The sequence below is a fragment of the Haliotis rufescens genome, unplaced genomic scaffold, assembly GCF_023055435.1.
Source record: "Haliotis rufescens isolate VD_foot unplaced genomic scaffold, xgHalRufe1.0.p SCAF_10, whole genome shotgun sequence".
Taxonomy (NCBI): Eukaryota; Metazoa; Mollusca; class Gastropoda; order Lepetellida; family Haliotidae; genus Haliotis; species Haliotis rufescens.
This window is the reverse complement of record NW_025963780.1, coordinates 3,029,561-3,044,965: the sequence shown is the minus strand read 5'-3', so window position 1 is coordinate 3,044,965 and position 15,405 is coordinate 3,029,561. Positions and strand designations below refer to the sequence as shown.

Genomic DNA, 15,405 nt, shown 5'->3' with positions numbered 1-15,405 from the left:
GCAAAGCTATAAATGAATTTTATTTTATACATGTATAATAAAATTAATTAGTTGTCTTTGCAATTGAAGGGTATATTATTAGTTATGGTGTCTTTAGTTGCCGTATACAATGTCACATTAGGTTAGCAGAAAAATATAGAGCGAGGCGTCAGCCGAGCCCAATATTTTACTGCTAACCTAATATGACACCATAACGAATTTCTTATTCACACTATTTGGTATCTTTGTCGCACATGTCATGTCAAAAATTAAAACACAAAACTGTGTCGAATACCGAATGAGCAAATATGGGAAGGATGACACACAAAGAGTCACATCCCCGAATCTGACCACCTGATTTTTCTATTGGACACAAAAAGAAAATGTTTTTTATCAAACTAGACCTTCTTTATTATGAGGATCAATGTCTTGATGAAAATAAGTCAAGGGTAATGTCTATATTCATGATTTTGTAAAACATGGCTTAATCATTGTCAGTTTCTGATGAGTGGTTATCAGTACTTACAAAATCGCAATTTGCTAAGCCGTGTTGCGGCTCTTGGGCAGGACAGAAAGCTTTGATTGGTGCTTCGAATCCCGGTTTGCCCCGATTATGTTTCTAGGTTTTTCAGCACAATACGTGTGCGTCTGAACGTCTATAACATGCATCACTTCGGGATTTCTATCTGGACTCATGTTAAAAGCGGAGTTAAACCCAAATCGCTCATCATATGAACGGTGATATATTATCTAAAATTAAATCCATCAACGAGTGGTTGACTATCAGTGTGTGAGGTGAGGTGAAATTGGGTTTAACATCACGTCCAAGATTATTGCACTTATATAGCGACGTGCATGCACGTGTGTGCGTGGCTGCTTGAACTGGGCCGGACTGCTGCTGATTTATAGTGCTAGCTCATTGAGATACCATGCCGCAGTTTAACATGAATACCCCATTCAGACACAGTATACTGACTCCGAGCCGACCAGTCCTTGTTTTTGCCCCTTAATGCCGAGCGCCAGACAGGGTAACAACAAGTACCACCTTTTAACGTCTTTTGGACGCGGCCGAGGATCGAAACCCACGGACCTTGCCCTCTCCGGGCGGACGCTCTACCACTAGACCACGAAGGCGGTCTATCAGTGAGTGAATGCAAGATTATTAAATGTATAAGTCATACAGCGACAAGATGTTTGTTGTTTGTTGTTTCACGCCACACTCGGTAATGTTGCAGCTACATGACTGCTATTTGGCAACAGGAATAGGATACGAACGTGTGGATCTTATCCGGTAATGACACTTGATGATTTACCCTCCTGCTGCGTCACTGTCAAGTAGTTCATGTGGTTGGCTGCCTGTTGTGGTTTGCCAGGTGCAAGGAACATATTCTCAGGATATACAAACCCTGTATTTCGTGGTGGTCAGAAGACATCAAAAGTACGTGTAGTGATTGGCCTACAACCGAATGTTATACATTCAAGTAATCCCTCATGTGAAATTTTAACACAGATGACATGAATATTTTTATTCAGTAAAATACAATGCGTTTGCTGCGCATCTTCATCTTACGCATGTGTTCTAAATATTGTTTAAAATATCTGTTCAGTTATACAGTCTGACATCAGTTTAGTCTCCTTGGCACACTCCTGTGTAATAATCAAGGTTTTCAAGGCGCGTGATTTCATTGTGAAAGGTATTAGGTCCATGCAATAGGTCTTGAATTGCTTCAATCTTACTTTGGCTCACCGGGGCGAAGAACACCAGCTGAAATGATTTGAAATATATTTTACTATTATAAACATCAATACATACTTGTATATTGTTGTGGAGAAAACCTGTAGTCCTTTGCCATACGAGGATAAGCATAACGTCACAGTGATTCGTCCCATTTCTATCGATTACGTTCTATGTAACTGCCTTGCCCTGCTGTGATACAACATATCACGTTCTACAATGCACGCCACTGTCACTTTATCTGTTTAAAATATACTAAAATCCCATAACATGAAAAGACAATACAGTTGTTAAAGTATTGACAGTGTGCATGGTACTTATTCTAATAAGTAAATACTTTAGACAACAGAATAACAAATGCGTCAACATTAATTATCCATTGATATGTCACATTTGCATATTTCGGAACGATACAAGTTCTGTAGAGAGAAAGTAAGACACTAAAACAAAGACAGTTGTAACGAAGAAACTTATAATTACCTCAACCGGAAACTCTGCGAGAGTTTTGAAACATACCGCTGGCTGACCGTTTTTAATAATGGCTAAATCTTCCTCGAATGTCCACTTCAGCTTTTCATTGTACTCAAGTGTTGACAAGTCTGGAATGGACATGATGGTTGATGAGGTAATTCATGATTGGTTAAAGACTATAGAAATATTTCGTTCGTTTATTGATTGACATTTTCTTTGGTTTTCTTATCATTATTTGATAGGGATTCACAAACACACGCTTATGATGTAGTAAGAATATCAGAAGGGACTCTGCGTTGAAAAGAAATTTTGTAACATGTAATAACAAGGTGTGGTGAACAGTTCATAAGTGAGTGAGTACGGTTTTATGCCACTTTTAGCATATATCCCCGCAATATCACACTGGAAAATGGGCTTGTATCCATGTGGGGAATTAAACCCTGGTCTTCGGCATGACGAGCCGACGCTTTATTTACCAGGCTACCCCGCCACCCCGTGTGGTGAACACAACAGCACTTCAGCAGTAATGAAGGATTAGGATATTTTTGTCTATGTAAGAAAATCATCATGTAAGAAAAATGTGTTAATATATTCTTTTGGTTTCATTCAATATCAATGATATTTCCTTTATAAATTCGTGTGGCTTCGTATTTATTAATGGAAAGGGTGTTACACAGTATGTGTATGTGCGTGGTCCAATTATATTACAAGTATCATCTTCCCTTGCATCCAACATTCATGGATGCATCACTACATTTAAGAAGGGATGAAGTTTCAGGTTTTGTTCGGTATACATAGTGATAGGTTGGGACATATTTGTTCTACTTTTTGTACCTTGCGTATTCACCACTGGTATCCGACTTTCGTTTGAGATTATTTAACTTTAGAATAGATTGCTTCACATCTGTCACCATTTGGACTTTAACTACTTTGTTGTACATTTAACCTCTTTGACAAACAACGAAATTGACACAGAATACGTAGTAAGTCCTTTTGGTAGGTACATTCACAAATATATCGGTCAATGAATCTGAATATTTCAACATCTCTTCGTTCCTTCATATTCAGGATCAGGCACTTCAGTTTTTAATTTGTTATTAGGATCGACCTTAAAAGTATTTGCCCATGACCATGTTGTTCTATATCCTTGATTCTCCGATTGCACTGTTTCCAGCAACACTGACACCATGTGGATAACCTCAAGGTGATACTCCATTATGCTAGATAATCCTCTGGCGCCTCGTCTGGAATGTAGTATTTACCTTTCACGGGGAATATCTTCTTGTCCATGAGTAGGTCATCATTCCCGAACGATGATGCCCACATGTCGTTGGGCAGGTTGAGACCAAGCTCCTTGGCGAAGTCACTGCAGTGGTAGAGGGATGTGACGCTGAACTCAAATCCCTGGCTTGACAGAAAGCCTGTCAGTTGAGGCCAACTGCATGCTTTCTCAACGTCAAGAACTAAAACGCATGCAATAAAAAATATATTTTGAAGAATATATCATATCATTAAGTCCTGTATGGATGAATTATATGTTCCACTTACATGCAATCAATATATCTTTCTCTGAACGTCCAACTGCATTCACAGTCACATGCAGTATGACTTGTTATTTCAATACCCGACTACATATAACATGTAAGTAAACTACAGTCCGATGAATTGCACTTTTTTAACATAGTTTTGAACTTCCCTTCTGTTATCCCAACTGCACTTGCAGTTCGTAAACGATACTTTTTCAAAGTATATTGTGGTCTACCTCTTTCACATTCTTTTTTAAAAAATTGACGTTGCAAATAATTGACTTCGCGTCGAGTGATGTTCTCATTGTTTCAGGTATAGCAATTATGAGACAAACCATCAGAGTTGGTCTGTCCAATTTATGTCGCTGTGCACATTTTGGTTTTGTTGCAATTATTAGATTTTGAGTTAGTGAGCAAATCATCAGTCTCAGATGGAATCAAACGGACTGTACATGTAGTTTATTGAAATCATATTTCCAGCAGTTTGCCAAATAAAAGGACAAATCAACATATTGTCGCTGTACTTCCCAACATGACAGGATGACCAGTAGCATCCCTCAGCCTTTTTGAAAGAAGCAAATAAAAACATATTGAATTACTAAAATATATGTCATTTGTTAATAATTTGTACCCAAATTTCCAAGTATAATAACTACCACATTAGTATATATATCATAATAAATATTTCCTGAAAGGCAAGGTCATTGTTCACCTGCACAAATAGGGGAACACATCAGAGTCAAATTAAGGAATTGATTCAGACAATATTTTTGCGTCACTGATGACTTCAATTTTGGATGTCTTTCATGTGTATATCATACAACTGTTTTAGGCTTGCACTAAGACCTTGAATGGTGTAACGTTCAGTGACAAATGTCCCAAGGAATAAGGAAAAAAGTTTTTCCTTATGTGTGTTGTGAGGGAATATGTTTGGCAAGATCAAATGTTTGACATAAGTAGTGACCTTCGGTTTTTTTAATGAGATTTCAACATATAAAGCAAATCCTCTGAGTTTTGATAATCCAATGGTATCAACAAACATACTGGCCTTCTATATGGCGTGTATATATATATATATATATATATATATATATATATATATATATATATATATTATGGTCATGTTATTATCGGAATTGTCAGTGGCAACAACTACACACCTTTCAAAATGTAAAATGATAAATAAAGTACATTGTTAAGTTGACTTACCAAGAATAATCCTTGGGTTCCCCAGTTCCTGCTCAAACAAAAAATAAGAAATATATGACACTTATTTTCAGCACATACTGCTAATGTTCAAATTATACAACCCTTTATTAATCGTCCCATCAAAACCACTTAATTTTTAGTGTCGGTTTGCAGATCTCCAGAGATGTAGATATAGATGGTGCTGTCCTTGGTATTTCTAGTTATATAAGGGATACATATTAATGAGAACTGGGTGGTCGATGATGTGCTATTTTTAACGAATGTGTGCATGTCTTGTTAGTAACACAAATGTACAGACCTTAAATGAAAAGAGAACATCAATGTCATTTAGATGTTTCACCGTCTCCTTAATCTGCTGTATGTCCGCAGTCTCGTCCCTTCCCTCTTTGTGGGGAAGGAAGATTTCCACTCTGTATATCAGAGCATCTCTATCATCGGAAGCGCCGAGAACGGACAGGGGGAGACACACCATGGTGATCACACCAGCGACGAATAGGAGCATTGTTATTTACAGCAAGTGGTTCTATACTGTCTCAGGATTCTGTGAAACTGGAATAATTATAAGTGATAATTGGCCTTTCACAATCTCGTCACAGGAACTCATGTTCTGATCAGAATTGTCATTTTCTAGCATCAACGGACCAGTCACGTTCTAATTTTGTAGATGATACGCAGAATGAAATGTTCAAACAATATTTCGAATACCACTTTCTAAAATGTCACAATTGTTGTCCTCTTTTATCAACAATGAATTATTACTCTTCCAGGGGATTTGGGGCCAGAACACCACAGCCATAATAGCAATGAGCGCTTAATTTTTCGAGATTCCATTTGCGCAAAAGCAACATTATCCCAAGGATTTCCTTGTGCAAGTGGTGCTATATAAATAAATAATATTGTAAGCAAAATGACATAATATTATTTTAAAATAATCAATACCAAAAGAGATTCACCCTCTGAATGAACATCAAATTGGTGAGATTGTGACAGACAAATCGAGCAACATAACAAAAAGTTATTGTTTGTAATGAGTGCCCTAGGCTAAGAGTGAAGGTGTTAATTTTGTGCATATGATAGCATATGCGTTTATTTGCCACGATGCCTCACAATGTTTCTTGATTTTAACAACATACTTCAGCTTTGTGAACACAATATATAGCAAGGCTCAAAACTAACCCACAAAGACAACATGTAATGGAATATATTTGCTGTTTCTCGATCACATTCGCTGATGAGTTTGTATATTGTAGTATCAGTAAATGACATCATAATGAGAAAGCTTTTCGTCTTGATTGGAAAACTGATCTCTTGATAGTTTGCATATCTTTCATCATCTTCGTATGTGTGACAATAACAAAATATGAAACATAAACATCAACGCCAACATCAACATCAATCGGAAGAAACAGATAGTGCGTAAAAGGCAAAATAGTGGTACAAATATATGAATATGAATGGGTCACTAGAAATCAGTGTACAAAGTTGGCTTCTGGTATTAAGTACCTGGGATTGTATTTTTGTAACAGACTGAAATGGTCGAAATCCTTTGATAATTTAGCGTTGTAAGCATTTTCACACTAAACTTTTGTGAAATCCCTCTATTGCCTCTATAAGGTCAGAAGATTTTGGGTTTTAATGAATCTAAACATGGGGAATAGGTACGCCTTGGTGATTGCATGTGGTAGTTGAATGCAAATACCTGAGTATCAAATAATACCATATAGGCTAAATGCTGTAAGGTTCTTATTCATATTTGTAAGCAAAATGGTACATAACGTATCAGCTGCATCTACTTCTAACACTGCAAAAAAAAATCCATGTATACAAGCTTGTATATGCTTTGGAATGATGATATTTCCAAAGCATATACAAGATTGGATTGATGTTACATACAAAAATATACAAGTTTGTATATACGACATATACAAAAAAATACAAATTTGTATATATGGTGTATCCAAATTTGTTTCTTTGTATATATTGGTAAAGGGAGATAATTGTTATGTATTTGTGTATAATTATTATATATGTGCAAATTGAAGTGTTTTAAGTTGAGCACTGTGTTTCTTTGTATATGTTGGTAAAGGAGGATAATTGCTATGCATTGTTCTATAATTGTTTTGTATGTGCAATATAGTATCAGCAAGTTACAAAAAACTGATATAGTGGCGTGTAACATCACTGGAATGTTTAATTAGTACTCCACACTGTTAGCGGGAGTACATACTCTCCTTGCAATGATATTGGCGGGTAAGCGATTGAGGCGTCTGTACCTTTCCTGGCGCGGTGCTTGGTATGTGAGTAGACTTTATGGTCAAATGCACAGAGAGGATAAGCTGTCGGGGGTGATTGCATTGGCGGTGACTTCTGTATTGAAAGTGTTGAAATCGATTTGTGCTGAGCTTGGATTCGTTTGATTCGCGATGTGATTTGTAACATGCTCTCGTGCACATGGCAGATTAGCCAACAGAGTGGATTGCACAGAGGATGAAACTATTTTATTATTAATTTAAAGTGTTGAATTTGGTTTGTTCTGAGCTATCGGTTTAATTGTAGGGTATACATTGTTATAATGTCAAATCTCGGAGGAACGCGGAAAATCGCGTTTTTTAAAACGGCAGTCCTTGGAAAAATCCTCAAAATGTTTTTTAAAAATACTCCGAAAATATCGAGTTGCCGGACAACCGTGACGGATTGTCCTGTTTTCGATCAGAGCTTTCAGCATCAAACATGCCTTTATTATTATTCATAACACAATCATGGGATCTTAAGTTTCCGGACATCATACGTTTTCTATCATGAATACTTGCACTATAACGGGGGGGGGGGGGGGGGGGGGGGGGCTCACACAGAAATTGTTAATACTTCGATAATGACTTTTTTTGATAAAGTTGTCTTTTATAAGTGAATGAGATGTTTTACAGTTGTTCATGTGAAAAAACTATGATTGTGTATTCAGCGTCCGAAAACCCATAACACGGGGATATATGTTGATTTAATGTCTAATGTTTTACAAAAGATATGTAAGTACACAGGTAAGCTTTTCTCAATATGTTTCAACATGGGAAAAGGGACATTGCACGTTTGTGGCAGTATTGCTCCCAGGTGGCGGCGGCGTCCACTAATGCCTACATCCCCTAATGCCAAATAAACAATCTGTCTGCCTACAGTCTAAAATAAACAAAGTCATGCACCAGTGATTTTCAGCTACACCTGCTATCAGTGCTACCCATCCTCTAACTGGACAAGTCCACTTTAGTGGAATAATGCCCATAGGCGACAAAAGACAGAAAATTGTATGAAGTCACTTTTTATTTCACATTGCCATAACACTAACAGTAATAATTTATTTCTGCATCATTGCATTAGTTCTTAAAGTATACACCAGCAGATATTTGCTTATTCCAAAGAGTCCATTCTTAGCATGGGTATGTTGTTTTCATTGTGTAGACATTATTCCACACTGCTTTATTTTTTTTGTAGGCAATAGTAACTGTAGGCAAAGTGGACGTAGGCATTAGTGGCTGGAACCCGGGTGGCCGGGTGCGCGGAAGCTATTCCCGAATTTTTAAAAGTACTGATTTAACTCCGAAATTTTAATGCATCCGCCATCTTTGTTTATTTGACTTTTGCCACTGTTACATTTGTTGGTATGAATATTGTCCAAACGGCACAAAATTGCTTAAAATGCAATCAAATTTTTAAAACATTTCTGCGGGCTCAGCCTAATATCGTTAGCAAAGTCAACAAACTACGACCATAAATGTAATGTACAACAGGCGCAAGAAAATTCAAAAGATTTCTTACAAATACAAATGATAAGAAGTCGAATATGAATACTTTTACCTGTATTTTTTAGAACAAGAAATTGACACATTGACGTAATCAGATTAAATTGATATGTTCTTTACTTATGTAAATGCAAATGATAAGAAAAATAATTAACAGTGAGATACTCTGGCTATTGTGCAAAGAATCCAGTCCCAATGAAAGTGAACAGCATGCCGATGTTATACAAAGCAATAATATAATAAATCGCAACTGATAGTTCTTAACAATCAGGCAATCAACATAATGACGGTATCAGTGGGCACATCGTGGTATTTGAAGATAGAAAATGATAACACATGTCAGCAGTCTAGGAAGTTATACACGGCATCTTGACAATGAACAAAAAGAAGAAGAAGAAGAGTAGTTTATTAAAGTGTCACTATTTAAACAACCACACCACACCACGGGATTCCATACTCGGTATTGACCCATGACAGATCCTTCTTCATGTCAGGGAATGGGTTTTTGGATGGTGGTCAACGGACACGTCTTGCCTTAGGGAAAGCTGCTGTACTGTCCAGCTTCTTCATGTATGTCTCATCTGCGAGCCTCTTCGCCATCTGCAGTTCCGTCGACTCGCAGTTCTTTGGTCGTACTGTAAAAAATATTTATGCCGTCTTCGTCATAGTTACTTTCCTCGGAGGGCATCAACTGAGCTATCTTTAATGCGTCCTCGTACCTCTGTTGCTTCTGAACGGGCAGGTTGCGATGGCGTATCCCGAGGACTCGATTACGACTCTTCTGAAGAAAAACAACAACTTTATTTACAATTGCATTTCAAATTTATAATGCATATGCATGTATATCCATGTATATGCTCATGAGCAAAGGATGAAAATATGTGAAAATCAAATTCAAATTTATTCCGATAACCCTTAAACAACGTGCCAGTATTATAGCTTGATGTATTAGAACAACACTATTTGTGAATGCCAGGTGCTACCGGTAGTGTTGGGTATGCTTACCCTTTTTGAAGATTCACTCTTTGTAATTCGACATCAAACGGATTACATCACACTCTAAGTAAACAATCTCATTTAACCCTTAATTAGTTAATTAATCTAGTTAACCTGCAGTATACTGTATCACTAAGTACTGCCTTAACGAGGATTAATCCCTTGTCAGTTGTTGATGAGTGATCAGTTAATGTCTGGAGAAAGGGTTAGCCTTACTCACAATAAATTAACATTTCATTCTGCAACACAAGAGATTATCGATCATTATGCCTTTATAAGAAAGCGAGAAAGATAAAGATTGAATGATACATAACGGGCCGTCCCTGCATTATATAGCCTGCAAGAATCGTCACTGTAAACTAATAGAGGATTAACTTCAATTTTACAGAATATTCAACTGCTAAGTATATGATCAAGGTATACACTCCCTGGGACACAAATATTGTTTACTAGCATTGTATTGTGAGCAGCCGGATGCGTAAATAATATGTAATATATTTCCGTATTATATTTTATAGTACTTGTTGTTTTAATATTGTTAACAACAGAGAGAACGAAGTTTTTTTTGAAAAACCACAACAGCATGCATATGTTCTAGCAAAAGGAAACTTGATAAATATTCATTTTGCTTAATTTCTACTTTGGAAAACTTAGTTGGCGCTCTGAAAGCTTGACGCTGTATAATTTGGCACGCGCATGGTTGGATGCAAACCAAATGTTTAATTTTCGCAAATTAAGACACCAGCGGCGGTATAGGAGCATACATCTAATGTCATTCAATACAGAATAATACATCAAGATGGCAGTTTCAATGTTAAGATTAAGTATTTCTAAAGATATGGAAATTAATAACTTGATAACTTTTTTTAATCTTTGATCTTTTGGGAAAATAATAGTGGAACTGGTTGAGTGACTGACGTATTCTACATTAAAAGTGACAGGTACGTGATTTACATCATTAAAATTTAAAGTGATACAGTGATACAATTATAAGTGAGGGTTGTGATTTATTTAGGAACGAAGTCAGTATTTGGGGATTTAACTTGCGCTTTCCGACATTATGCGTATTTCGCACACGATTAAGAAAAAAATGTAATTCATTTATTTAAACGAAGTACAAATGCATCAATCCTAAATCACCGGATTAAGTACATAGTTTGTTGAATGTTATTTCGTGAATACACAAATTGCATAACACATTCCCTGAGGACAAACCCAAATGGCCCGTCCCTTTGTGACAGGTGTTAATTAGAGAATGTTTTGCCACCACATTATGTCCCGGCACTTTTATGACATGTAATGAACCTAGTCAGTCCCTGGGTCTGTGACAACAACATTGGTCTTATAAAATCAAAGTAACATAAATGTTACGTAATTCGTATTAAAAAATTGACTGAAAAAACATAACATGAATATAATTGCACTTTTGGGGATAATATAATATTGGGAAAATATACTTAAAAGTACATGATTAAAGAATTTCAGAATCAACTGTTTCTTGTATTTATGACCGACTTCACACAAACTGAATAATTAAACATATGTTTATATAGCTATAATTACATGAATGACACCTACATTATCATGAAATAATAATGTTGGTCATGCGTGTTCATTTGTACATTTCGTTGTTATTGGTATCCTGAGGATGTTGTAATTATACACGTGTTCTGATCTTATTTGACGTAGAATACATGAACTGGTTGAGTGACTTTCTTCCATCAGTGTGAAAGGATTTCCCACACATAAACCCTAAATCCTTTGACAAACAGAAAGAAGTCATATAGATATCATATCTAACTGGTACTAAAAGTTCACTATCAATCTCCTCTGATAACAAGCTGTTACATTTAATATCCCCAAGCACCAATACCCAGTATGCTCATGGAGTAATTATCAGAAACCCGAATAATATCCTGTCTACATGGTCACACCCGGTGATTGTTAAGACATTCAGACAATATGGCAGTCTGTATTCATTTCTTATATCCCAAAAGTCCCCACCAAGCTTCCTATATACAAATTGTATTAAATAATACATATATACATTAAAACAGAACAAAAACGATTGGTCAACAGTTTTGTGCGGTCGATGGAAAGGTGTTCAATTACTGAGAAAAGCTATTTAACTGTTTAATACTTAATACGTGTCTTAAAATATGAATTAATTCTGAAGTTATTACATTGTGCAAATTCACCCGAATGTAGGATGTACATGGACTGATTTCAAAATTGCTAAATTGACAAATTGTTTCCCATAAACCACTGAATATAAACTCAATTAACCTTAGAATAGAAAGGCGAATCGTTTCTTAATATATTGTCTTTTAAGCCGATTAGCCGAAGTTTAAATCACTAAAACCGAGTCCGAGGCGATAAAGGATTATGTGACAAAATCTGGTATCATGGCTTGACTGTATATAAGTAACACTGTCCAAGTTTTATAATCCTCTATATCAGATGACTATTCCAATTATTAATGGTATCAGGTAGGAATGACTTGGCATAGCATTCTGTTCTACAACATATAGCCTGTATATTGGTTCGATTTCTATAAATGTAATTACTAACAGCAAAGATGTTTTCCATCTTGTAAAAGGGTGTAATGGCTGTGTTAGTATCTCTATAAATTTTCGCGTGGCCTGTACCCCTTATCGCCCTACAAATAGTCCGTATTGAGTGAGTGAGTTTAAATTTAACATCTCATCGGCATTATTTCAGTGTCCGAAATTAATCTTAGTGTAAACATTCTAGGATCAATTCTTGTTCTTGGTACAATTATCCAAAATATGGGCATTATATGCTTGTTCATAACTTCTAACGATTCATGTGAAAGGAGTTATTTAACTGAGTGAGTGAGTATGGTTCACGGCGGTGGACACCAGAAAGGTATCTAAGACTTCTAAGGCAATTAATCATAGGGCTTTCCTTTTTAACTCTATCGTCAATATCAGAATCTGACTGAAATATTATTCCCAAAGTCATAAATATTAATTCCTTTCATTTTAATATTAGGTTTTGCACTTGGGAAGACTTTAATTTAACGTGAAATAGTTTTCTCTGGATTCAATTTTACTTGCTTTCATCCATTTGGTAATTGTCTCCAAATCGGCATTAATATTTTACGCAGTAGTATTTGGAATAGTCCATTTGGGGAATTGTCTGGACCCCACCGCAAACACAGTAAACAGAAATTCCAATGTGAATAATATGTACAATAGTTTGTTGGCTCGACATGCAAGACTCCATAATTTTAGTTATAATGTAAAAGTCATTGTAATATTAAATTATATTTTTTAAAAATCATTAATGTATTTGACATGGAAGACGAAGCGACACACATTGTATTTTATAATAATGCACAATTTTGAATGCTTTAAACCTGTTGCATTAAACAAATACTGGATTTGATGTTGTTATATAGTGAATCAATATGTGTCTAGTCTTCCAAATGTTCTATTGCTAACACATATAGTGTCAGCGCTCATGATCGCCATATCTATGAATGAATTAAAATATCATCATTAATAAACTCACCTGAGCTCACTGTGGATTCTGAAGACAAATGGCTGTAAGGCACCCTGCACGGCTTCGTTCACGTTCACCCTCAAATGTACGATAGAAATCTGCGATTGTTCGTGGTCAATGTTCGAATGCATTTTTGCGACAAGCGTTCGTTTATTTATTAAAATTCCACTAATTCATAAATCACATTGAGTTGCTCGCCTCTTCTCCAGTTGCTCACACTCTCAACTGATGTAGCTGCCTTGATTAACTGGAGTCTGGATGTAACTCATTACAAACTCTGTTCTAATTATGCTAATCGTGGAAGTGCATTATACTGGATGACAAACTTAGTAATTCTTTCACACTAATGATCCTTGTTTACAATGAACGCATGTCAATTGACTAAACAAACATCCTTAAGTAGAAGTATCACAATGGACGGTGTATACAACTGTTTGTCAAACAATATCAACCAATATTTTATATTTAGAATCACCATTACATGAAATCACAGAAACATATATATTAAATTTTACTTTGAAAAATCCAGAACTAATGTCGTGAACGTAATATAATAGGAATTTATTCCAACAAAGTGTTTCCCATACATATGTTTCCTTGTACAATTTTAAATTAATGGATTTTTTATCTATTATTTTGCAATGATCGTGACAATCGCGAAAAGGCTACTCTCTTGCTATTCCGTTTATTGGTTATTCTAGTTTAGACAGCAATAGCCTCTCGTTATACAAACAGTACTTTTCTAACCCCGATTTAGTTAAGACAGCGTCAGTCTTTCGCTATACAAACATTACTTTTCTAACCCCGATTACGTTAAGACAGCGGCAGCCTTTCGCTATACAAACAGTGCTTTTCTAACCCCGATCTAGTTAAACCAGCGTCAGTCTTTCGCTATACAAACAATGTTTTTTTCTAACCGCGATATAGTTAAACCAGCGTCAGTCTTTCGTTATACAAACAGTGCTTTTTCTAACCGCGATCTAGTTAAGACAGCGGTATAATTTATATTATTGATCTGTTACTAAAATCTGCACAAATGTTTTATTTCTTATGTAAAACGCTGTCAACATAAACAAATACAAATTATTTCATAACACTCCAAATATAGTTGCCATAATGAAAATAGTATTAACGTATTATTGTCACGTCCTTTGGGAGACTAGTATGGTAATCCTCTAATTCCCAAATTTTAAATATATATACGATCTACATTGATGTATAGAGGGCTTATTGCCCCTATGCACCGAAAAAAGAAGAAATAATTGATAGATAAATAACAATGTAAATTACCTTTTCAGTCTGTGGCAGTGTTGGATGATTTCTGTTGGCAGGTATATATGCATGGAAGTCTAAGTGCTTATATATACACATCGAGTATGCAAATATGAAGTTAAAATACACTCTGATCATCTCATAACAACATTAAAAACAGTTGTAAAATTAAATACATGATCTAATGGAACTATCGTCAAAATCGAATCGTGCACGGCGACCAATAAAGGTGATAACATCTCAACCTGTTACTGAAAAGACACTGACACCATTTCATAAATATGAAGGATCTTTCTCAAATAAGTCACTCACACACATTCACTCACGTACATGCGTAGCATATGTTACAGATATTGAAAGACTCGATTCTTTACAATCCGTTGTTGTTTGTTTGTTGTTTAACGCCGCACGATATGACGGCGGTCTGTAAATAATGGAGTCTGGACCGCCGTTGAATGGCAGAGTACTGCTGTGCAGTGATAGTCTACAAAAAACACACACTTTTTCTGTGCAAATCGTGTGACTAGCGGATGCTACCGGATGGGCAGGACATTTTCGCTCTGTTCTCGAACACCTGGTGTCATAACTTATTTTCAGTGACACATTCATATCATGTTCACCGCTAATTTGTTTGGCTTTTACACCCAATAGAATCTGTATTGGCAATTATCAACAGTAATCATAACCGATTATTCACATTGATCACATTCTATATATTCACAGAAAGTATTTGAGACAGATGGAATTATTACCATGTAGATTCTCCAAAACTCAAAGGATTTGCTTGGAGTTTTTGAAATCTCAGAAAAAGAGCAAAGTCCAAACATTTGATCTTGCACACCGCTATACCTCATAACAAACTTAAGAGAACTTTATTCCTTGATCCAAAGGAGATTTA

General features: G+C 35.9%; 1 protein-coding gene across 2 annotated transcripts; it reads right to left on the bottom strand.

Annotated features, from left to right (window-relative positions):
- Positions 1 to 1,490: 1,490 nt before the first annotated feature.
- LOC124126779 lies at positions 1,491 to 14,583 on the bottom strand. Of its 2 annotated transcripts, none has more exons than XM_046490301.2 (6): positions 14,526 to 14,583; positions 5,219 to 5,469; positions 4,921 to 4,948; positions 3,448 to 3,648; positions 2,195 to 2,313; positions 1,491 to 1,744 (listed from the first exon to the last, which is right to left on the bottom strand). In XM_046490301.2, the coding sequence occupies exons 2-6, from the start codon at positions 5,420 to 5,422 to the stop codon at positions 1,607 to 1,609; spliced, it is 690 nt and encodes a 229-aa protein (XP_046346257.1). In that variant the 5' UTR covers positions 5,423 to 5,469; positions 14,526 to 14,583; the 3' UTR covers positions 1,491 to 1,606. The 2 variants fall into 2 exon arrangements, with proteins under 2 accessions (XP_046346257.1, XP_046346258.1); XM_046490302.2 differs by having other exon boundaries at positions 5,219 to 5,461; positions 14,526 to 14,562.
- Between the last annotated feature and the right edge of the window lie 822 nt (positions 14,584 to 15,405).